The sequence below is a fragment of the Cynocephalus volans genome, chromosome 10, assembly GCF_027409185.1.
Source record: "Cynocephalus volans isolate mCynVol1 chromosome 10, mCynVol1.pri, whole genome shotgun sequence".
Classification (NCBI taxonomy): Eukaryota; Metazoa; Chordata; class Mammalia; order Dermoptera; family Cynocephalidae; genus Cynocephalus; species Cynocephalus volans.
The window spans coordinates 94,865,204-94,888,153 of record NC_084469.1 but is presented as its reverse complement, the minus strand read 5'-3'; the positions used below and the strand labels follow the sequence as shown (position 1 = coordinate 94,888,153).

At 51.4% G+C, this 22,950-nt stretch overlaps 3 protein-coding genes across 3 annotated transcripts in view; 1 reads left to right on the top strand and 2 right to left on the bottom strand.

Moving 5' to 3' along the window:
• Nucleotides 1–1,432: 1,432 nt before the first annotated feature.
• Nucleotides 1,433–17,170, bottom strand: LOC134387505 (uncharacterized). The gene is made up of 6 exons (XM_063109961.1): nucleotides 17,041–17,170; nucleotides 13,001–13,123; nucleotides 6,728–6,939; nucleotides 3,787–3,924; nucleotides 2,400–2,469; nucleotides 1,433–1,596 (listed from the first exon to the last, which is right to left on the bottom strand). The coding sequence occupies exons 1-6, from the start codon at nucleotides 17,168–17,170 to the stop codon at nucleotides 1,565–1,567; spliced, it is 705 nt and encodes a 234-aa protein (XP_062966031.1). The 3' UTR covers nucleotides 1,433–1,564.
• LOC134386985 (zinc finger protein 564-like) overlaps nucleotides 17,106–22,950 on the top strand; it is a 27,987-nt gene continuing 22,142 nt past the window's right edge. The window contains exon 1 of the mRNA XM_063109153.1: nucleotides 17,106–17,171. Coding sequence (XP_062965223.1) covers nucleotides 17,169–17,171 — 3 coding nt within the window. The 5' untranslated portion in view covers nucleotides 17,106–17,168. The remainder of the gene's footprint in view (nucleotides 17,172–22,950) is intronic.
• Nucleotides 19,978–21,045, bottom strand: LOC134386984 (S-formylglutathione hydrolase-like). The gene has a single exon (XM_063109152.1). The coding sequence runs from the start codon at nucleotides 20,968–20,970 to the stop codon at nucleotides 20,122–20,124; it is 849 nt and encodes a 282-aa protein (XP_062965222.1). The 5' UTR covers nucleotides 20,971–21,045; the 3' UTR covers nucleotides 19,978–20,121.

Below are 22,950 nucleotides of genomic sequence, written 5' to 3'. Positions count from 1 at the left end.
TTTTGCTCAATTCCACCGAATGCACCTGGTGAACTCTTACTCATCCCTCAAAACCCCTTTCTCATGATGATCTCCCCGTGCTTTAGGAATTGTCTCAAAATGAAGGTTGAGCTTTGGCGACCTTCTCTGGGCTCCTCCAGCCCACTGGGTGAGGCCTCCAAGACTCAGTCCATTGTGGGTCCCCACCTCTTATCAGGGTAGCTGGAGGCACTGATGGATGCATTTGGGATGTAGGCAATGCAGTGGGGTGCTGGCAGTCAGGGACGGTGGGTGGGAGCCTCCCAGGAGGGATGCCAACTTGGGTGGTGGAGACGGGTTGAGTCTTTCGCTGGCACTGCCCTGCCTTCTACCCTCAGGACCTGCCATCTCCTTGTTAACTTTTAGAGTCTTTGGCTAAAGTCCTGGAGGCTACAGCCCGAAGATGACCTCTCTGGGCCAGCCCAGCCCCAGGGGCACCCTCAAAGAAACTTCGGTGAGGAGGAGGGTGTGGTATGGCTTTTGCCCCCAGGGAGCTCAGTCACCTGTATCCACCTGTAGAGTTGCAGGCCAGGCCTTGCAGCTGCAGGCAATAACCCATCACTGCCACACCAAGGGGCAGGTGGAAAGGCTTTTGAAAATTAAGGTTACTTTTTAAGATTAAACTTACTTCCAGTCACGCAGGCGATACAACACCTGGACACATCATTTATTCCGTTAATATTTTACAACCCTACTCCCTCCTGCAGACGCTACTTCTCCTTCTAACAGTTTAGGCCAGGGATGGGCAAACTTTCTGTAAGAGGCCAGATAGGTGGTGAATATTAGATGCTGCGGCCAAGGTGGGAAATGGAAGATACTCCTTAGATACTTACATAACAAGAGAGGGCTGGCCGGTTGGCTCACAGGTTAGAGTGTGGTGCTGATAATATCAAAGTCAAAGATCAAGATCCCATCCCACACCAGGTTTTAAGGGGCCCCACCCTACCCCACACAAGGCTGGTTACATCCCGGAGGGTTTCAGGTTGTATCTAATCTCTGGATGGGTGGGAAACCTGGGGGCTTGGACGTTTGGGAGGCAGGTGGGTTTTAAGTATCCCTCCTGTGACCTTTCCAGCCTTATCCTGGAGTGTCTAAGAGTTCTACAGCCCTGAATGATCAGGACACCCGGGATCAGCTCCTAAAGCAGTTCCCCAGGTGAGGGCAATTCCAGGGTGTCACGATCCCTCTCTTTGGAGCCCAGGTGGGTGATCCAGAAGCCCTTGGCCCAAAACACAAGATCAGTAACAGAAAAAGTCATACTGAAGCTTCAATCAAAAGGAGAACCCGGTAGTACCGATCCCAGCTTTTAATTAAAAGGGATTTAAATGAAGAAAGATTTTTCTTCTTCAGTATAAATGTTTCTTTTCTTTTTTTTTTTTAAGTTTTTCTCATTGAGCTTTTGGACACCATCTTAAATTGTGTCCCCGAAGCCCTGGGGTTGAGGGAGGCGCTCACTCAGATGAGGGGTCCTGAAGTTGTGTGTCTTTCAGCCTCTGTTTCTTTCCCTTAGGTTTCCCCTTCATTTGACTGCTAAGTTGGAGGACATTTACCACTTGGTGAGCCAGACCCGGACAGCCCCTACCAAGGGTGGAACAAGCTGTGACAAGCCACAGAAGTAGTCCCTGGGCCTTTCCTACTGAGCGTCACAGAAGTGCTCGGGGGCCTGGGAGGGGGTTGGGGGAGATACCCCTTCCTCTTATTTTGGCTTACTTTGGGCAAGCGACTGAACCATTAAGCCAAGCTGCTTCACGGGAGTTTGGGAGTTTTTTTCTCCATTAATACTACCTTTGCTGCAGAAACTAGAAATTCTGCATTTAAAGTAGGTGTTTACTTTAGTAAGTAGGAGCAGGAGTTGGTGGTTTAGGGATACAGCAGGTGACTTCAGCACCCACCCACTCTAATGTACTGTCTTCCAGAACTTTCCAGGATGTTCTGTATCTACAGCATCCAAAACGGCACCCACTAGCCACCTGAGGCTGTTCAGCACTTGCCAGTGCAGCCGGTGCAACTAAGGAACTGAATTTCTAACTTAATTCAAATAGGCACACTGCACTAGTGACCTCACTGGATGGGGCAGCTCTTGGGGGAGGAGAGACAAGTAAATAGAGAAATAAGATTCACAAAGACTAAAGAAAGTGCGAGGTGGTGGGGATAAAAATGTGTAAAAAAAAAAAAAAAAAAAAAAAAAAAAAATTTAAGAGTAGAGGGCTGGCTGGTTAGCTTAGTTGGTTAGAGCACAGTGTTAACACCAAAGTTCAGGATTCAATCCCAGTACAGGCCAGCTACAAAAAAAAGGGGGGGAGGGACTAGAGAGGTAGAGTAACTTCCCTTGGGTCACGCAGCTGGGGGTAAGCATGCAGCCTTCAAATCCTGACCCTTACCTGCTCCCAGGGCCCACTTCCCCGTGTGACTCCTGTGGTTCCATTGCAGCTCCAGAAGGTCCTGCAGGATCTACAGGAGCATCACAGGCTGGTGGGTTCAAAGGTATGGCTGCCCTTCCCTGGAAGGCATGTGTGAGGGCAGGGAGGGGACAGGGCATTGTGGGCCTCAGGGAGGACTTGGGCTTTACCTCCCATGCAATATCTGTGGGCCTAGCCCCTTAAGAAGGGGCTGCCAAATCCTCAGTACTCAAGAGGCATCTGTTGAGTGAATCCTGAATTCTAGATCATGAACTCCCGAAAGGCAAGGACTGTCCCTGATTCACCTCATGCTCCTGGTCCCCAGCATGGCACATGGCAAGTGTCACACAGAAACGTCTACAGATCCATGGGCAGGTGCTCGCCAGCGCCAGCCAGTCCAGCTGGGATGAAGGAGAGGTGCACCCAGACCATCTCAAGACCCCAAGTTCTCAAACAGAACCAGGCACTCCAAAATGACTCTGTCCTCCACTCGAAAAAACCATAAGTGGGACCCGACCCTTGCCGGCTCCTGCTTTCCTCCCCCTGGATCACCCCAGATGTTCTTTTCTTCACTAACAGCAGAGCTTTCCCCAGCTGCAATTAGTTCCCTTGACCCCCCCACCAGCTTTATGCCCAGGCTACCCCTGCCCCCCTCCTCCCCCATAAACCTCAAAAGCAGAGTGAAGAAACTTCTGCCCAGCCTTCCCCATCCCACCCCAAAATACCCAGAGCAAGGCCCCCTCTCCCATCCTTCCACAGCCTTCTAGCAATCTGACTTCTACTTTCTAAATTCCTTCCTTTCCCTGAATATTTCCAGACACTGATTTAACTAAAATGTTGTCTCTGATTCTTGGCATTTTTTTCTACCTGATTGAGAACTCTCACATCTACGAACTACTGCCCTGTCCTGAGTCTCAAACGTGGCAGTAATGGGAAGAGAGGAGAGTGTTACTGAAAGAAAAACTTTCTTTTCCTTAGAAAATAAAATGTTTCATAAGAGCTATAATAACACTGTTACAAATGTAGGCTAATCCCAGCAGTGGTTCTCACCAGGAGTGATTCTGCACTCCTTTGCCCCCCAACCTGGCTATGTCTGGGGACACTTGTGGTTGTCACAATTGGGAGAGCTTCTGGCATGGAGTGGGTGGCCAGGGATGCTGCTCAGCACCTGCAGCGCCCAGGACGGCCTCCCACATAGTGATCCAACCCCAAATACCTATAGTGCCCAGAGGGACAGACCTTGTCCTAAAGGCTTCTTTCTACAAGACAAGGAAAAGGCCACCTCTAGCCCCACTGTGGAGAAGTGCCCCGCCCAGCTCAGGCTCTGCAGACACTCCAGCTGGACGCTCTCCATCCCCAAGGTACTCACCGGAGGAGCGCTGTAGCTGGCGTGGGGGTTGTTCTGGATCTCCCACAGTCCCTCATTGAAGCCTTTCCTCTTGTTGGGTTTCCTGTACTTATCTTTACATTTGTTGTAGAGGAACAGGTCTTGGGTCCCAGTAAAGCTCTGGAAAAAGGAACCACAGGCAGGTCCCTGGTGAGCCAGGTCACCCCAGAAGGCACCAGGGAGAAAAACCAAGCCCTAGCTGGGGACACTTATGTTTTGTGTGTACGAAAGAAGATGGGGTACTTGTTGGGTGAGGGCTTCAGGGCATCATCGGTGATGTCATCAATCTGCCATGAGAGGCCAGTCAGGGGGTGGCCTGGGGCAAAGGGGGAGCTTCACCTACTGACCCAGGAAATCACCAAGAAAACAGCCAAGTTACTCGGAGAAAAGCATGCTGCGGGGAGGGGATCCTTCAACCCAGGAAAATGCATCTTCCAAATGGGAATCTGCACTCTTCTGGGCACGGCCTATTGCAAACTGGTCCCCCAAACCAGGGTCATCTCTTTCCCCCCAGGAAGAGACCTGGCGCCAAGGCAGGTGCTTCACCTGAGCACAGCCAATATAGCCCGGGGCCAAGTTCAGCTTCTATGAACTCCCAGGACCCTTCAATGGGACCCCTTCCACCAAGAGGCAATCAGCAGGCGGTCTCCCAGAGGTGCAGCTGGCAGCTCCAAGGATGCAGAGGGTGGGGGGTGGGCTCCAGAAGACTGGCCCTGAGCATCCAGGAAGTCCCACCCTCTCCCTGCAGGCCCATGGGCTCTGGCAGCTGTCAGTCACCTCCCCACGGGAGGCTATCAGCCCCTTCACTTCCAATCAGGTGCTTGCAAATGTTCTAGGGGCTCAGAGAGCCAGCAGGAGAAGGGGAAAGGAAAAGCTACTGCTCTGGAAAGAGAACTGGGAAAAGGAGGGAAGTGCCTGTAAAGTTTCATCACTCTGGCCTCCCCCAAGAAAATAAGCACAAGCAAATCAGGTTAGAGTGGGTCCTCTGGTCCCAGTTATCCATTCCCCATCCACTTCTCCAGCTCCTGGGTGGCTGCTGGAATCTTCCCTGCCCCACTCACCCAGCTTCCTTCTCACTCAATTCTCTGAGCTACTTTTTCAAAGTCCTTGGCCCTGGGCTCGGCTGCAGGCATCCAGGCCAGCATCCCTCCCTCCTGCAGAAGCATCCCAAACTCGGCCAACCTGAGGACCAGCGCGGCATGCCTTCCTTCCAGGCCCTGCTTCTCCTCTTGCCTCACCGGGGACCCACCCCTGGTCCTCTGAGTCCCACGCACCCCAGCCACCTCCCGTGCTGCTTCAGTTCCAGCCCATCCTTCAGCCTCACCCCTGCACTGCCTCCCCTCCCTGCCTGCTGCCTGGGCCTTCCACCACCGCACCCCAAATTCCTTCAGTCCCTCAGCCCTAGGGCGACTTTAGCCCTAAGACCCAGGGATAACAGTAGCCTCCGGGTTCCTGCTCCACACTGGCCTATCCCTGACTAGGCCTGGAACTCCACACATCTGCACACCTAGGATTTCCAGGCTGAGGAGGCCCTTCAGACCTGGACCCCAGCTTTCTCAAAAGGAGAACCCCAAGTCCCCTTGGCCTAGCCCCCTTCCCTCAGATGCTCTCTCACCCCTGGGCACGGGCTCCATTTCAAGCATTGGAAAGGACCATCCTGCCTCCAAGCCCCCTCCCCAACAAGCTTCTTCAACTTCCTCCTGGCCTCCTCCTCGCAGGGAGACAGTCCCCAGGGTCTCCTGACAAGCCTCATTCCAACCTCATTCTCAGACCCAGTTCCCCCAGCCCCAGTGACCTTGTGAACAGAGCCCACAGCCCCATTTCCACCCCTGGCCTCCCTCACCCTCCTGCATGCTCCTCTTCCCCGGCCATCCTTGGCCTTGACCCTCAGCCCTTCTCCGTTACTGCACCTCTCATCCCTAGCCCCACAGCCCCTCAGATCTTGGTTTCTCCAGGCCCCCAAAGAGGTCCTTCAGCGTGGGGTGCCCCTCCTATCACACTTGACCCCTCTCCTCAAATCCCACGTTCCTGGCTCCCCTCAGACCCCTATCCTCCCTCAAACTCGAATCCTGTCTGCTCAGGCCCCCGCCCCGCAGACCATCCCCCACTTCTCCCTCAGGCCCTGAGACCCCCAGATCCCAGGCAGACGCTCTCAGACCCCAGCAGCCCCGGCCCCTCCACCCTGGCACCCCCAGACCCCCGGCGCGCGGCCCCCTCAGACACGGGGACCCCAGACCCAGGGCGCGCGGCCCCCTCAGGACCCGAGTCCCCAGACCCCCGGCGCGCGGCCCCCTCAGACACGGGGACCCCATACCCAGGGCGCGCGGCCCCCTTGGACATGGGACCCCCAGCACCCCTGACGCGAGGCCCCCTCAGACACGCGGACCCCGGCGTGCGGCCCCCTCAGACACGGGGACCCCAGACCCAGGGCGCGCGGCCCCTTCAGGACCCGAGTCCCCAGACCCCCGGCGCGCGGCCCCCTCAGACACGGGGACCCCAGACCCAGGGCGCGCGGCCCCCTTGGACATGGGACCCCCAGCACCCCTGGAGCGAGGCCCCCTCAGACACGCGGACCCCCGGCGCGCGGCCCCCTCAGACACGGGGACCCCAGACCCAGGGCGCGCGGGCCTCTCAAGACACGGGGACCCCCCGAACGCCGGCGCGCGGCCCTCTCAAGACACGGGGACCCCTAGCACCCCCGGCGCGCGGCCCCTCGGGCCCGGACCCCCAGACCCCCGGCGCGCGGCCCCCTCAGACACGGGGCCCCCGGCGTGCGGCCCCCTCAGTCACGGGGACCCCGGCCCCCGGCGTGCGGCCCCCTCAGACACGGGGACCCCTAGCACCCCCGGCGCGCGGCCCCCTCAGGTCCGGGCCTCCACTGCCCCACCCCACGCCCTCGGGCCCATCTCCCGCGCGTCCTCACCCGGGCCGGCCAGTGTGGGTAGCCCTTCGTCTTAGCGAACACCAAGTCCCCGGGCTTGAAGGCGTGTGGCATTCTGTCGGCGGGAGGCCCAGGCCGCGGGAAGCGGCAGCGGCAGCAAAGGCGGCGGCGGCGGCGGCGGCGGCAGCAACGGGAGGCAAAGCCAGGGGCGGGAGCGGGACGCAGAGGGGGCGGGGGCAGCCGGCCGACGTGTGCTTATTGGGCACGGAGCTGCCGGAAGTCCCACCCTCTCACACGTTCGGGGACGGAGAAGAACGGCGACCAATGAGAATAGGGGTTTGAGCAGAGCTAGTTAACGGGATTGGATAACGGGCAGAACCAAGGGGCGTGACCCAGAGGCCTAATAAGAGGGGGTGGAGGTTATGGGGGGTGAAAGTGGAAAAGGGAAACGAAGGAGCTAAAGAAGTGAAGGGGCGGGGCTTAGGGAAGAGGGGCGGGACACAGACTGTCACAGGAGGAGGGGCTTTACGTAGGAGACAGACCATTGGGTACCACAGGAAAGAAGGCCCAATCAACATAGGGGGCAGGTCATTGAGCACCTCCGTCCTCCCGGGAGGAGGGGTATAATGTAGCGATGCGGTCATTGGATAGCACGACAGAAGCGCCTCAAGGTAGGGAGCGCAGCGCAGAAGGAGGGGCCTAAGCGGGTCAGCCATTGGCTGTCGTGAGAGGACAGGTTCGACTCAAAACAGGGACCGGCCGTTGCCAGCTGGAGGGGCGAGGGCGTGGGGCTTAGGGGAAGGGGGAGCCACGGAGGGTGGGGGTCTTAGGCCACAAGATGCACAGAGCAGTTATTAACAGCCACAAAATGCACAGAGCAGTTAACGGCCACAGAATGCACAGAGCAGTTAACGGCCACAGAATGCACAGAGCAGTTAACGGCCACAGAATGCACAGAGCAATTATTAACGGCCACAAGATGCACAGAGCAGTTAACGGCCACAGAATGCACAGAGCAGTTAACAGCCACAGAATGCACAGAGCACTTATTAACGGCCACAGAATGCACAGAGCAATTATTTCTTCGCTTATGGGAAGTTTATTGAGTACCTACTATGTACCAGAGTCACAAAATACCTGACATGCATATGAATCCATTAAAACCCAATGTGTCCAGCATCGACCTTATTATCCCACTTTCCATCCCCACTTTTCTCCTCTATATTAATGAGCGTATCCTGGCTACCCAAGCCCCAACCAGTCCAAATCTCAATTCAGACCAAGGATGGAGTCGTGTAGGATTCTTCTCATTAGCATCTCTCCTATCCGTCTCCTGCGCTCTGTTCCCCACCGCCACTGCCTTCTCTCAAGTCATCTCCATTTTCCCAACAATCGCTGTAGCCATCTGTTAGTGGGTCTTTGGGATTCTAGTTTTTCCTTTTCACATAAGAGTTTCTCTCCCCACTCAAAGTGACTTTTCTAAAACAAAAATATGATTATTTCAATCCACTGCTTAAATGTTATAATGAGTTTAGGGTACCTGATGGATCAGTTTCATATGCCAAGGAATGGCCAGATGACCTCCGGGGCCTGCTACAGTCTGACCCCACCCACATCTTCAGCTTTTCTTTCTTCAGCTTTTCTTCAGACACAGATTTTCTGTGTCTCTCCTCACACCCAGTACTTGGGTCGTAGTGAGCTTCGTGCATTTATCAACTTTCGCTGCCTATTTCTCACCTACAGCATTTCCTCACACTGTCAACTCTAGCTGAAATCATCACACACACACACACACACACACACACACACACACACACACACACACACACACACACACACACACACACACTCCCCTAAACCCTTCTGGACACTTCCCCACCTTCTTCCACTAGAACTGGGCAGCCCAGCCTCTGGGCTTCACTGCTCTGATAGACAACTCTGTCTTGGTGCCTCTGATTTATGGCTCTTATTTGTATACCTCCACATCTTCTTTTAGACCATATCCTCTTTGATGGCAAAGGGTCATGCGGTACATCGTATGTGCCAGTAACAGAGCTGGCACAATAATCATTTGTTGAGTTAAGAAACTGACTAAACATCAACTTTGATCCTAACACCTCAACAAGTCTTGACCCAGTCAATCTTTTGGAAGGACTGAAACTTCAGCCACTCTGGCTTCAAATCCAATTTGCCATGATCCTTTTCTGTAACATATTAAAGTTTAATGCTCACTTGGTCTTGTGGAAATTAAATAAGTAATACATCAATATCCTTTCTCCATGGAAATAGAAAGCCACGATGAAACACCTATATAAACCAATATTTTTCTTAAATCACCTCATTTTTTCCAATTACATAGTCTCAGTGAAAGCCCATACTACAGGTGTTTTAGAGTTTCCTGACAATAAAGTAATTCGTAGTTTCTTACTCACTTATGCAAATCATTATTAGTTTTATAAACTATAGCAAAGCCAGAAGCATCTAACACCTTATGCATAAGTATTTAGACGAGGGATTCATTGGGATAGTATCCAAAGCTCACAATGTCAGTGTGGGAGACTGGAGACTTGGGCCTAGAAACAGGCAGAAGGAAGGGCAGCTCTGAGAGATGAGGATGTCAGAATAGCAGGGACAGCCCACAGCAGGAGGAGTCTGGTCAGGGAGCCTCTACCACAAATGAATAAACACAACTATTTTTATTTTTTTCCCTCTGCTTAAGATCCACTTCCAGGGATAATGTGTCCAATTGGCTTGGGTTGGTTCATACCTTCCCCTTGTAGCATGGAGAGTGGGACACAGTGTTACAGTGTGTCTTAGTCAGCTGAGGCTGCCATAACAAAATACTATAGGCTGGGTGGCCTAAACAAGAGAAATGCATTTTTGCAGAGTTTGAATTGGAAGTTCAAGAGCAGGGTGTCAGCAAGGTCAGGTTCTGGTGAGGAGTCTCTTCCCAGCTTGCAGACAGCCACCTTCCCACTGCATCCTCGCATGGTAGAGAGAGTGAGAGAGGAAACAAGCTCTCTCAGATCTCATTTTATAAGGACACCAACCCATCATAAGGACTCCAGCTCGTGATCTCATATAACTTTAGTTACCTCCCAAAGTCTCCATCTCCACATACTGTCACATTGGAGGATAGAGCTTCACCCCACGAATTTGGGGGAGCAGGATGCAGTCAGTCCATAAGGTAGCCTTTCTGGGTTATACCCCATGAGGAAGAAGCAGTTGCCCACAGAGGGCATGGGTCTGCCTGCAAGACCAGACAACAGCCAGGTAAATTAGAGAGTGAACCACGAAACACTGACATATCGAATTAAGTATAGGGATTCATTAAGTTAGAGATGATTTTAAAGAACACAAACCCTATTTATGCATAAGTCTATAAAAGATGCAAGTTGTTAACTAAACATTATTGTTTCCCTTTCCCTGAAAATTTTTCAGGTTTCCTCCCCCTTTTATTGGTAGTTTCCCTAACAGAGAAGCAGTGAGCAAGCATCACAGGTTTAAATTAATTTAATTTAAATTAAATTAGGGTGTGGAGGAGCAAAAGCTGAACACTAACAAAATTGTATATTTTATGCTAATTAATTTTGAGATTTGGTGGAAAACTAAACATGCAAATTCCTTTTAGCAGCAGAACGCCAGGGTCCCGGACAAGTACAGTGATGGGGGAAGCGTCTATACCACAAACGAAAGTGCAGCTCGATTAGCTGCCAGTGGTAAAATTAGGCAGACGAGGAGAACTGATGGGAAAATGAAGAAGGAAGAAGAGAAAAAGGCAGAGGAGCGTGGCGCGAGGCTGATGTTGCCGAACACTCCTGCTGGGCCAGGCACTCTCCAGGGTTTCACAGGTTTAATTCACAACAGCTGCACCAGCTAAATACCATTGTTTGTCCCGTTTGACAGGTGCCTTATGCCTGCAACATCAGATGTCCCCTCTAGTGACATCACAGCACCATAACGAGCATGACTGTGTGGAGGGTGATGAGGTGGGGGTGGTCCAGGAACTGGGTCCTGTATGGGAGACACAGCAGCCAACAGGACGGACAAGACCCCTTGCCTCGTGGTGCTGACGCTGCAGGGAGGGACACATAATCGACAGGACAGTGACTGCACGGAGGAGGAAATAAAGCTCGGAAGGGGATGGAGACTTGGGGGAGGCGAAGGCGGTGGTCTCAAGCGGGAGGGATAACAGCACTGGTCCTGTTGATGTCTGACCTGTCAAACTACACAAGGCAAGAACAAGACAAAAAACTGGCCGGTTAGCTCAGTTGGTTGGAGCGTAGTCTTAGAACATGAAGGTCATGGTTCAGATCCCCATACTGCCCAGCTGCCAAAAAGTAAATAAAAATAAAATTAATAAAAACAGGACCCAGGGAACCGTCTCTCAAGGACCACGTCCATGAACCTCCAGGTTCCATGGGAAGCTCTGACTTGGTGAGAAGCCCGAGGAAAAGCAGGCCACGTCTCCCACCTCCACCCAGCTGTGCCTCCCAGGGCTGGGATCAGTCACCGGCCGTGCTGCAGGGCTTCATCGCTCGGCTTGCCCGTGTGTAGAGAGATGGCTCTGTGTTCTTATGCAGTGTTCATAGATCCACCTAAAGCTTTTGGTTCTCATCTTGCAGCAAGAACCCAAGCGACACACACGGCCAGCGAATCACCTTCCCTCATCACTGTTTGACCAGAGTGAATCCCTCTGTGTCTTGGACCCACTGAGTTTTCTTCCTCTGGGTCTTTGCAAATCTGGTTCCTACCTGAATGCCCTCCTGCGTTCTTGTCTGGATGAGCCTTCCGAAGGAGGTTTCCCCAGTGTTGCAGATTGGTCAGGTACTGCTCAAACATGTTCCTGTGACCCCGTGACAGCCTTTTTATTTTCTTTTTTGGCAGCCTGCCAGTCTGGGGATCCAAACCCTGGACCTTGGCGTTATCAGGACCACGCTCTAACTGAGTGAGCTAATGGGCCAACCCTGTGAAAGCCTTTGATCATGCCATTTTGTCATGGCTTCTTAGGTCCCTGACTTCCTGCTGGCAGACAGCACGGTGTGGCAGAGACTCAGAGACCTTGGCTCCCAGCACCTCACACTGAGAGACTTTTGTGTGGGCGGAGGCAAGACAAGCCAGCTCTCCATTTGGAGAAAATGGGGTGGGCTACCTCAAGGAAGGGATCATTCCTCCTGGGGCTCCCACCTTCTCTGAGCCTGGCTGCGTCCCTCTCTTCCACTGCTGCCATAAATGATGTGGACCAGAAGGTTGAGAAGGGAGCTGATAAGGCACTCGCTGCCTCAGGTGCAGTGACAGCTTTGTAGGGCCTAAGGAGCCTGTCCCAGTCCTGGTTCCAGCTCCTGTTAGGTCACTGTCACCCGAGATCTAAGGGAACAGGACCATTCAATTAGATAATACTGAGCACATGTGAGATTCAGGTGGGAAAGGTGTCATTGGACAAGAATCTGACAAAGTCCTGTTCTCATATGGCACCCAGTGTGGCAAGAGAGTCTGGTATGAGGCCTCGTGGGGTGATCTCCAGGTTAGGAGCCTGGGATGGATCAGGCTCTGGTCCTGGCTCATCTGCTGATTCACTGTGTGACTTTGACACATGGCTTTCCATCTCTGAACCTGTTTCCTCATCAGCAAGACAGGGACAGCAAGGGAATCTGTGTCATCAGGTGGTTATGAAAACCTGTTGACATCATGGTGTGAAACTGTGAAGTACGAGGTACTTCAAGACGGTCACAGAAGGATTTGTATTATCATCCTTTCTTTCCATTTTCCCACGACCTTTTTGAAGTGCCCTTGTATAAGAAACAGCAAGGAAAGGCCAGAAATGAGAAGGCCTTCTGCATGGGGCCAGTGTCACAGGATCTTTCATGGTAAATCTAGAAGGGTGGATAGATGCTGACAAGTGTCTGAAGTCTGGAACGGGACCAGAGCATGGGCACAGGTCCCTGGGGGTATGGATTACTGTCTCGCACAACCCTAGGTGCCGAGTCCTGCGTAACCACTCACAGGTACTCAAAGCACCCTTGGAGGTGGGTCATCGTGGCCAAGACATCTCGTCCCCATCACACATCCAGTGCCCACCCTCTTTTCCCAACTTCCCTCATGGCCCAGTTGGGCCACACGACTAGTTCTGGACAATGGACTGTGAGCGGAAGGGGTGTCTGCCAGTTCTGGGGTGAGTCAGTTCAGAGTTAATGTGTCCTCATCTCTCTGCCCTCTCTATGATCTCTGGTGGCCACATGGTCCAGGAGGGTAGCTACAAAATGGAGGAGGGGAACCAGACCCTCATTGGACTTTGCGGGACAAATAGACCTTTACCGTGTCCAGACATGGAGATGGGGGTGTTTGTAGAGGCAGCCAGAGCTGACTGCCCTGATGACCATGGCACTCCTGCCATTTCTACTTCATAGAGGCCCAGTCCATTGTCCGCGGTCACACGGCCTGCAGGTGGGCAGAGCTGGGGCTCAAACCCAGGCTTAATTCCCATGACCAGTTTTTAGAACTATAAGTCCTTCACCTCGCAGCAGGCTGTCCCCAAGCACTGTCATCCCATCCGAAATCTTATGGGAACATCCAGTGGGGACAGGGCCAGAGGGGCAGCTGAAGCTCAGAACACTGAGTGGTCTGGTGTGAAATCCTGCCATTCTGGATTGCACCAAGCAGGTGGGTCACTCCGGCTTCTCTATTGCTGGTGACGATCACTCATGATAAGCAACATGTGATGAGAAAGTGACGTCGGCGGCTCTCTCTTGCTTGGAGGAGAATTGTAAGTGGGTTCCACACAGCGACTGGCAAGGGAGGGACTCTCCCAATGTCACCATTGCTCACTCTCGGCTCTTACCTGCTTCTCCTCCACCCAGAAAGGCAGCTTTGCAAACACACGCTTCAGAGTCAGACTCGAGTTCAGACCCCTGCTCTGCCACTCACTGGCTGTGTGACCTCGGACAAGTCACTTTGCCTCTCTGAGCCTCAGTATCTTCGTCTATAAGATGGGGACAGTAATACTAATTCCTTCTAGGATGGTTTTAGACTTCAGAGATGACAGACGTAAGGCACTTAGCACAGTGCCCGGCACATGTGAGTCTGTCCAATCCAGGGCAGGCTCTTTCTCCCGGGTGTGCTTAGGGGCTATCAGAGGGGAGGGAATCAGCACACAGACTCACACCAAGATTGCTCATATGTTTGCTGACAAATAGGATACACACACCTGTGCACAGGTATCACTGGGACATTTCAGGAACCTGCCCCCTCTCTTCTAGGGTCCCTCCTCATTCAGCTTGGACTCTCTAGAAAAGGGTTTCTGGAATTTTCTCACTGGCTGGGCTCTCACCACTTCTCATGTCCATATCTGCCTGTCCCTGTGGGCGATGGACAAGGGGCCGAGAGCCTCTGCTCGGTCATTCACTTCCAGACCAAATTCTGGATACAACTCTTTGGTGGTGACACCTCGGATCACGGCTGGAAGGAAGGAAGGATGGATGTCCAATGGGGAGAAGTGGGGGAGAGCATGGCCAAAGCCCCAGGCCGGCCTTGATGTCCTGACCACCCAGGACCAACACCTCTGGCTCTAAGCCAGTGCCCACACCTGCATGTCCCCTGCTTAGGCAAGGTCACCTCCCTCCTTCCAGGCCTCTCCCCTGGGCCCTGCATGGCCACCCCACATGCCGGGTGCTGTACTGCACACTTGACCTGTGAGGGCTCCCCTCATACTCGCCCGATCTTGCAGGGTGAAGTGAAGCTCCCCCAGAATCCTGTCTCCACACACAGCCGCTGGGTCATCACTTAAAATGTAAGCTGACCATCTCCGCACATGCTGAAAACCCTATTCCTCAGCACGGCCCCGTGGGCCAGCCCTCGCTGTCCCAGCCCCAGGTGCAGCCCCTCCTCCGCTGTCCTCTGTTCGTCCTTTCCTGCCCTGGGGAGCGTTCTCCTCAGAGGCCTCCCCTGACCACCTTTTCTCATCCCCACCTGCCACCCTGCTCATACCCCAATATTCTCCCCATCTCTGCCCTCTGTCTCCTTCACCCCTCAGTAGTCTCTAGACATTTCCAAATACCCTGAGGGACAAAACCAGTCCTGGCTGGGAAACTAATGGTCTCTTCTTATAATGGCAAGAGGACATTTCAATGATATGTCCTCGTTAGTTATTTTAATTGGTACAACTGGTCAGAAGGGTTTTTCTTTCTTCATTTGCAATATCTACCTAGCCGCACCTTTCACTACTTTTCAGAGATGATCTCAGAATTATTCTTGTATAAGGCACAGAGAAGCTCCTGATGCACACTTGGTTGGAAATTTTTCTACATTTCATGGCTGCATTTAGAAAGACCTGCATCTTTGCATGGAGGAGTCTAAAACCCCAAAACTTGTTTATATATCCATGGAGGTGACACTTCTTTCACTTTATCAGAAGACACTTGTCACTGTCCTCACATAGATCCTGCACATGGTGTTAACCCTATTCCTCGATATTTTATATAATACATTTTATGTGTATAATCTATATCTGATCAATAACTAAGTTGACTTCTGCCTCAGTTCTAAGTTTTACAGTTGTTTTGTCTTTAGTTTCTTGAGAAAGCAACACTATCACCTCCACTAACAATGTTTAGTTCTTCCATCTTATTTATATCATTGTGTTTTCTGACATGTTATAGATTCAAGCAATGATAAATAATTGAGGGCAAATAGACATTTTAGCTTGGCTGTTCCTGTCAGTTGGAAGCCTCATGAGCACCCGTTCTTCAAGTTCTGCTGTCAAACACCTTCTATGACTAGAAGGCTGGCCTGGCATGTTGTGCCTGCAACTGATCAGAGACACTTTAGCACTTGAAGTGCCTGAAACGTTTGTGGTGCCTACTTAAGATTTCAACCAAGTGTAAGGAAAGATCTTTTCTCCAGTGGCGAGTTTAATGTGGATAGTGTAGAGTTGAGTAGAGTTGTTTCTGATTCATATGAGAGAGGCCATCCCAGTCCATGAACCATTTATTCCAGTTTTGTTAGAAAAGGGGCAATGAGTCTAGTGGCTAAGACTGTAAAGTAATGGTCATGGGCTTTATTCCAATAGTGCTTATTAGGTCGGGGAGAGAGACAAGCGCCTAAATGAGCTCACAGAAAACGATAAGGGTATGAATACTAAGAAGAGATTCCTAATAGAGCCAATAACAGTTTTAAAAAAAAAAGTTTCCAGGGGACGCCTCTCAAAAGGCAGAGTGAGAGAAACCTTAAAACCGAAGCCAGGGAGTGAAAGAGGCGCCAGACTTGTGGGGAAGCCTCCCTATGCGGAAAACCTCACTGATTTTGTAGTTGATTGATGGGATCTGAGGGTGAGACAAGGCGGGTGTGGCTGTACCCAGAGCTCTGCCTGCAGACTTCCCAGGCGGGCAGGTGCAGTGCCACCTACAGAGAAGAACAAAATAGCTGAGGGAAGGAAAAAGAATCTAAATCGAAACATTGACAGGGAACAACCCGATTATATATTAAAATAATATCAATCTTAAAGAAGCAAACCAGAATCATATCTGTTTTAAGTGCACCTAATTAAAAAATCAACAAATTCCGGGCCGGCCCGTGGCTCACTCGGGAGAGTGTGGTGCTGATAACACCAAGGCCATGGGTTCGGATCCCATATAGGGATGGCCGGTTGCTCACTGGCTGAGCGTGGTGCTGACAACACCAAGTCAAGGGTTAAGATCCCCTTACGGGTCATCTTTAAAAAAAAAAAAAAAAAAAAAAAATCAACAAATTCCGATACCAAACTACAAGGAAATACAAGGATTCCATGAAAATCCAGCCACAATAATATCAATCTGGGTTGTAGGTGTTGATGGGTTAGAGGCAAAGGGAGGGCCTGCAGCCGTGCCCCTGGTCCCCAACGCCCCCGGCCACCCTTGACTCTGCAGGACCCCATCCCTATTGTCCCGCCCTGTCCCCTTCTGCCCGGGACAAAGGGTTTCTCGGTGGGGAAACTGAGTCTGGAATTCCCGCGCATACAAGCGTCCCCGCATCCAGGAGGAGGATGCAAGAAGCGCCGCCAAGCTCCAAGGAGATGAGGGTGTCCCCCCCCCCCCCCGGGCGCGGGGCCAGTTCTGCCCAGACGTGAAACTCCCCGCCAGGTTGGTCCCTATCCTGGGAAGGCGGCGAGGAAGGGCTGAGGCCGAGAACGCGCATCTCCGCCCGGCCTAGCCACGTGACGTCACCCCCGCCTGTCATTCAGGGTAGGGGAGGGTGCAGTGGGAAACTGCCTAATCAGAACCCGGCAGGTGGAGCGTTCCTGGAAAACTGTCCAATCATATCCTCGGGAGGCGGAGAGTGCCAGGAGCGCTGCCCAATCAAGGTCCCAGGGGTGTGGACGTCACTTCCCGCCCCGCCGTGCGAGCGTCCCGCTTCCCCGCGCTCCCCGGGCGTGCGCGTCCCCGTCACTCGCACCTTCCGCAGCCGCTGCCCTCGTGGAGGACGCACCTGAGAACCGGGAGCGGAGCTGGACATGGTGAGCGCGCGGGGGGAGCCCGAGTCCGCAGCCGGGCGGAGCTGAGGGGAGGACCCGATTCGGCCTGTGGGGTCCTGTGGGGCGATGCTCTGAAGACCCCCGGCCAGGCTGGGGCCCCACCCGGCCTGTGAGGTCCCGAGGCGAGATGCTCTGAGGACGCCAGACCAGGCTGGGGCCCCACTCGGCCTGTGGGGTCCTCAGGGGCGATGCTCTGAAGACCCCCGGCCAGGCTGGGGCCCCACTCGGTCCATAGGGTCTGCGGGGTCCGAGGACTCCAGGGCCAGGCCGGGTCCCGGCGGAATGGTCGGGGGTCCCTGTCCCGCGCGTCTCCCCAGCCCCGCCCGTCCTGGGACTGGCATCGAGTCCCCAAACCCCAGGCCCCCGGCGTCCCGTCCCCGCCGCGCGCGCAGCATCCGCGGTGACGCTCCTCCCCCTCCCGTCGCCGGCAGCCTGTCCTCGCAGCGTCTTCCCTGGGGACAGACGTCCTAGCGGAAGCGCTTCCGGTCGAGGGTCCTGGGGTGACCTGCGTTCTCAGCCCACCCTCCTGGTCTCAGAGCTGCCCTGGACGCCCCGATACGCCTCCCAGCTGCCCTCGCCCTGGGGAAGCGGCTGGGCGCGCCCCTCCCACGGGACGGCTTGTTGTGGGGGGTCAGAAGAGCTGTCCCCTGCCCTGGGTCGGGGAGGGACCCCTCAGGCCCCTCCGTCGACTCTGAGCTGTTCCTCCCCGAGTCCCGGTTTTCCTTCTTGGAGACACGGTGGTGGGTGGTGTCCTCTGACCTGCGGGATGCTGGCAGTAAGGGTGACAGATGGACATGATTCCTGGCCCCTGGGTTCTCGCCGAACCGAAGAGATCAGAGAAACCCAAACCTGGGAGGGAGGGAGGGTACCCGCCCGAAAAGCAAAATGCACTTCAGACACCCAGTGGGGACACAAGCGGAGTCAGTCAGGAGGTTCGTGTTTTAGTGTCCTAGGACTGCTGTACCAAATGACCACAAACTGGACTGTCAAAACTGCAGAGAGTTATTCTTTCATGGGTCCCTGGAGAGTGTGTAGTAAGTTTGTCAGGTCTGTTCTTTTGAGTGGAATTCAAGGGCTTAGCCTTGAGAATCCTACTGGGGAGAAGAATCTCAGAGAAACAGAAAATCTCCCTTCCGATATGGCTGCAGAAAAGTGAACACAAGTCCACCAAAAGAGTGAGGGAGATACATTGGTGAATTACAAAGATTCACAAAAATATCAGTTACTGTCCTTTGTGGCCTGGAGATTTAGTGATTTTCTGTTTTCTGTTGTCTTGACTTCAGAACTTAATGCTAAACGCTGGGAGGTGAGACTTGTAACACTAGACAAATTCAAACAGGATTGTTCACAAATAATTTGTTTAGATGGAAATAATAACTAGGTGGGCTGGCCCGTGGCTCACTCGGGAGAGTGCGGTGCTGATAACACCAAGGCCCCGGGTTCGGATCCCATATACGGATGGCCGGTTCGCTCACTGGTTGAGCGTGGTGCTGACAACACCAAGTCAAGGGTTAAGATCCCCTTACCGGTCATCTTTAAAAAAAAAAAAAAAAAAAAAGAAATAATAACTAGCTGGCATCTTTTTTTGAAACAGATAGTTGTGGATTTTCTTCTTGACCTATAAAAAGTGCATTAGAATTTTCTTCCCCCTTTTATATATAAACACTGGATTTGTGGTTTGTCTCTTTTAAATGATCCACAGGTGTCCAACTGAATGAGTCACCTGGAGTGGGGAGCAGGGGCCTGAGGCCAGTGACTCCAAGCTCAGGCCAGTGGTGAACCTCCAAAGGGAGAAAAGCGAAGTTGGTTCTTCCCAGGGACCCTCCCCTGCAGGTGTGACAGCCTGCTCAGCCATCCGCAGAAGGAGGGGGGTACTGCAAGAAGCTGCAGAGTGTGGAGAAGCCACATGTCCACATGCAGATGTGGGTGGGGTGATGCTGTTTCTTACCTTTCCACTGTAGTTGTCTTGAGAGTGAGTTCTGACACCAGTTTGATGCAGAATTGGTGGCGTCGAAGTGCATGTGGTACAAACTGAGGAAGGCTGTGACGTTCAGACTTAGCTATTTGGATTCTGTCCTCTGGAGACAGGATTTAGGAATTAGAAACATGGTTCGGCACAGAATATTACACTGACTCTGGGTGAGGACATTATCACTCATGAGATTGGAGGTCCAGGAGAAGGGAGCCTTTCTACAGTTGGCAGAGTAGGAGGTAAGGGGGGGTGTCCCAAAGATAGGTCCCCTGGCTGTCCAGCTTTCCCTCTCTCGTGGCCAGGAACTGAGCCACCCTGGGGCTGCATCTCCACAGTAAGGGTGTGGATTCCAAGCTTGGTTTCCACCTTGGTGTTTTTACTCTTAAACCATGGGTGAACCAGGCTGCTTCTCTGAGTTAATTCAAGTGTTTGCTTTTCTTTCTTCTTGAGAAATCTCTAGCTTGACCAACATTTAACAATGACTGTACTTGAGTGGGTAAGGGTTTTATTTCTTTGGTTGAGAATCCAAGTGAATGGAGAGACAGTGTCAGGAATACAAGAGTATTTTGGAACACAAAGTAAATTTGGTAATTTTTCTGAGAGACTATCCAATAATGAGATGGGCATATTTAAATCCTCAGATATACATTTGCAGCTAGAAGAAGATTTTTTCCAGATCATTGTGAGTGTGTCCCTAGAGAATTTCTAATTTTCAAAGGCCATGAAACCTCTGTGACCATTGAATTCCTATTTTAACCAATGTAAGATTAAAGCTTTTATTTTTTATTTTATTTTATTTTATTTTTTTAGGTTTTATATATTTATTCAGAAGGTTATTCAACAACAGAATAAAGCCCTTTCAGCATTATGAAATCCAATGGTTTGAATTATTTTTTTCCTCAGCAATTCTGTTTATTACAACTTTTTTAATACTGAAGAGATTCTTTTATCTGAAGTTTTTCATGCATTCAAGTATTTTGCATGATGTCTGATGTGATCAGCAATAAACGTTGAAGTGAAGTAGTAGCTATGATCATAACCCTCTTGTAATCTAAAAACGACGGGGATTTTCTTTTCTGTACAAGCAGCTATGAAGTTATCAGGGAGTAACTGTCCATCTGAAAGAAACTGGTCATCTTTTCCTTGATCAATCAGAATATCTAGTTGAGAACCTGGATAGGACTTCACAAGATGAGTGGCATCATAAGCCTTCCATTTACTTTGATCTGTTCCCAAATATCCACTAAAGGCTTTTTTGCCCCAAGGACAAAGCACTGGGTTACAAATTGGAGCAAATGCTGACACAGATTTGTATTTTCCAGGATTTTTCAAAGCACAAATCAGAGCTCCATGGCCTCCCATGGAGTGGCCAAAAATAGACGTCCTTTGAGGGTCCACTGGAAAATTAGCATTTACGAGTTGGGGAAGCTCCTCTGTTACATAAGCGTACATTCTGTAGTTAGTTTTCCAAGGTTCTTCAGTGGCATCCACATAAAAACCAGCACCGGTGCCAAAGTCCCAGCTCTCATCTTCTCCTTTAATATTGCAGCCACGAGGGCTGGTATCTGGAGCAATGACAACAAGGCCATGTTCTGAGGCAGCTTGATGATAACCAGATTTTGATATGAAATTTTGTTCTGTGCAAGTTAAACCAGACAGCCAATATACGGCAGGGCACTTTCCAGTTTCTGCCTTTGGTGGTAAGTAGACAGCAAATTTCATTATGCAGTTCAGTTCCACACTGTCATGTTCAAAAACTTTCTGCAATCCCCCAAAGCACTTGTTGCTGGAAATCTGTTTCAGTGCCATTCTTTTCCTGTCTAATTGCTATCTGGTTTTTTGTCTGCACAAAGAGCAGATGATCCTCCGGTAGTGTCTGCAGCGCAGACTACAGATTAAAGCTTTTAAAAATCTTAGCATGGGGGGCCGGCCCGTGGCTCACTAGGGAGAATGTGGTGCTGATAACACCAAGGCCATGGGTTCAGATCCCATATAAGGATGGCTGGTTTGCTCACTTCGGAGAGCGTGGTGCTGACAACACCAAGTCAAGGGTTAAGATCCTCTTACTGGTCATCTTTTAAAAAAAAAAAATCTTAGCATGGGTCTTAACAGTCCTGAAAAATTCACCAAATCAACCAAAAGTCCTAATGCATTTAATATACTACACATTTCAGAAAATACTCTCCAGGTTGAACTAAAGTGCAGATGGCAACTCTGATATCACTTGTCATTTTATTTACAAAGATGGGAGAAAGCATTTTATGATTGCAAATAAACTGTCAAAAAACTTTCATAAAAATTAGACTTTGAGATGCTTACATCTTAGAATGGTTTCCTACATAGAAAGGTTGCTTGCAATTAAAAAATTAATCATATCACTATAAACTATTTTGAATAAAATTTATAAGCTCTTTAAAAAGTATAAATAAAATTATTTTTTTTTCAAATAATGAACACAGAGTGTCGGGTCCGCCACCGGCCAACCCGAACAGCCCTAGCCTCTTTCCTTTTGGTGGGCGAGCGAATGGCCCGGATTACTCTTTCCCTCCTGTCCTCTTTGGAAGGAGATGGGGGAAGAGAGCCATGAAGAGAGGTGAGCACAGCCTCCGGCCCCAACCAGCCCAGTTAAAGGACACTCAGACGTGGTGTCGAGCAGTTCCGTTTATTATTACACAAGCACTTGCTTTTAAAGGCAAATGGGGAAGGGAGGTTTTTTACATAATCCTATCAGCTTAAAGGTCAAGGGCATGCATCCTGTCTCAATGCCTAGCTATTGCAACCACTCAGTGTTCACGAGCGCGGAAGCACGTATTTGGCCAATAAGGGCTAAGGCGAGGTTCCCGCAGACACTCCCACCCTACTTCCTCCCTGCGCTGTCTTAAGCTGCCACGTTAATACGCCCTTGTGGGCCTATAATGGCACTGCCTGTAATATCACTTAAGGTGGTGTTAGTTTTTAAGGCCCAACATCTCCCCCTTTTTGTTTTAATAAGGCAACTGGAGGCGGCTAACCTTCCCAGCCTCGCCTCCGTTCCCTCTGGTGGCTGTGCCTGTCTTAGGTTGTTTCCCTTTGGAAATCTTACCCGTCATTAACTATCCAGCCAAGCAGGGGTGGGGCAGAGCCTTACAGATTGGCGTTGATTTTTTAAAGGGCTATACTGACCCAAGGGCTGTCAGGGCTTTCATTATGGGCTACCTCCTCTACCACCTGGGTGAGCATTACGAGAGAAGGGACACAACCTGGCGAATGGCGTAAGGCCCCAAGATGATTAAGACAAGGAAAATGGCTAGGGGGCCCGCCAGGGAGGACAGCAGGGTGGTGAGCCATGGGGAACTTGAAAGCCAGCTTTGGAACCAATTACTATGGCTTCACGTTCTTTTTTTTGCGCTTTTCTAGCCCTTCTCTAAGCTTAGCTAGGGAATCTTTGACCACTCCAGAGTGGTCGGCATAGAAGCAGCACTCTTCTTTGAGGGCAGCGCATAATCCTCCTTGCTGTAAGAACAACAGGTCTAGTCCACGTCGATTCTGTAAAACAACTTCAAAAAGTGATGTTAGCGATTTTTAAAAATGTGATACAGACACCTCCACGTGGCCAAGATCTATGTCCACTGCCTCCCTAAGGGAAGCTACCTGTTGATGTGCCAAGGCTATTCCAGCAGTCCCGGTACCTGCTCCAATAACTCCCAAGAGGGAGCTGATGGCCACTGCAGCTGCCCCTGCGGCCCGCTTCTTTTGGGTCCACTTATTTTGGGTTTTGGGGTGGTGAGATTTGCCACAGTGCTGCAAAAG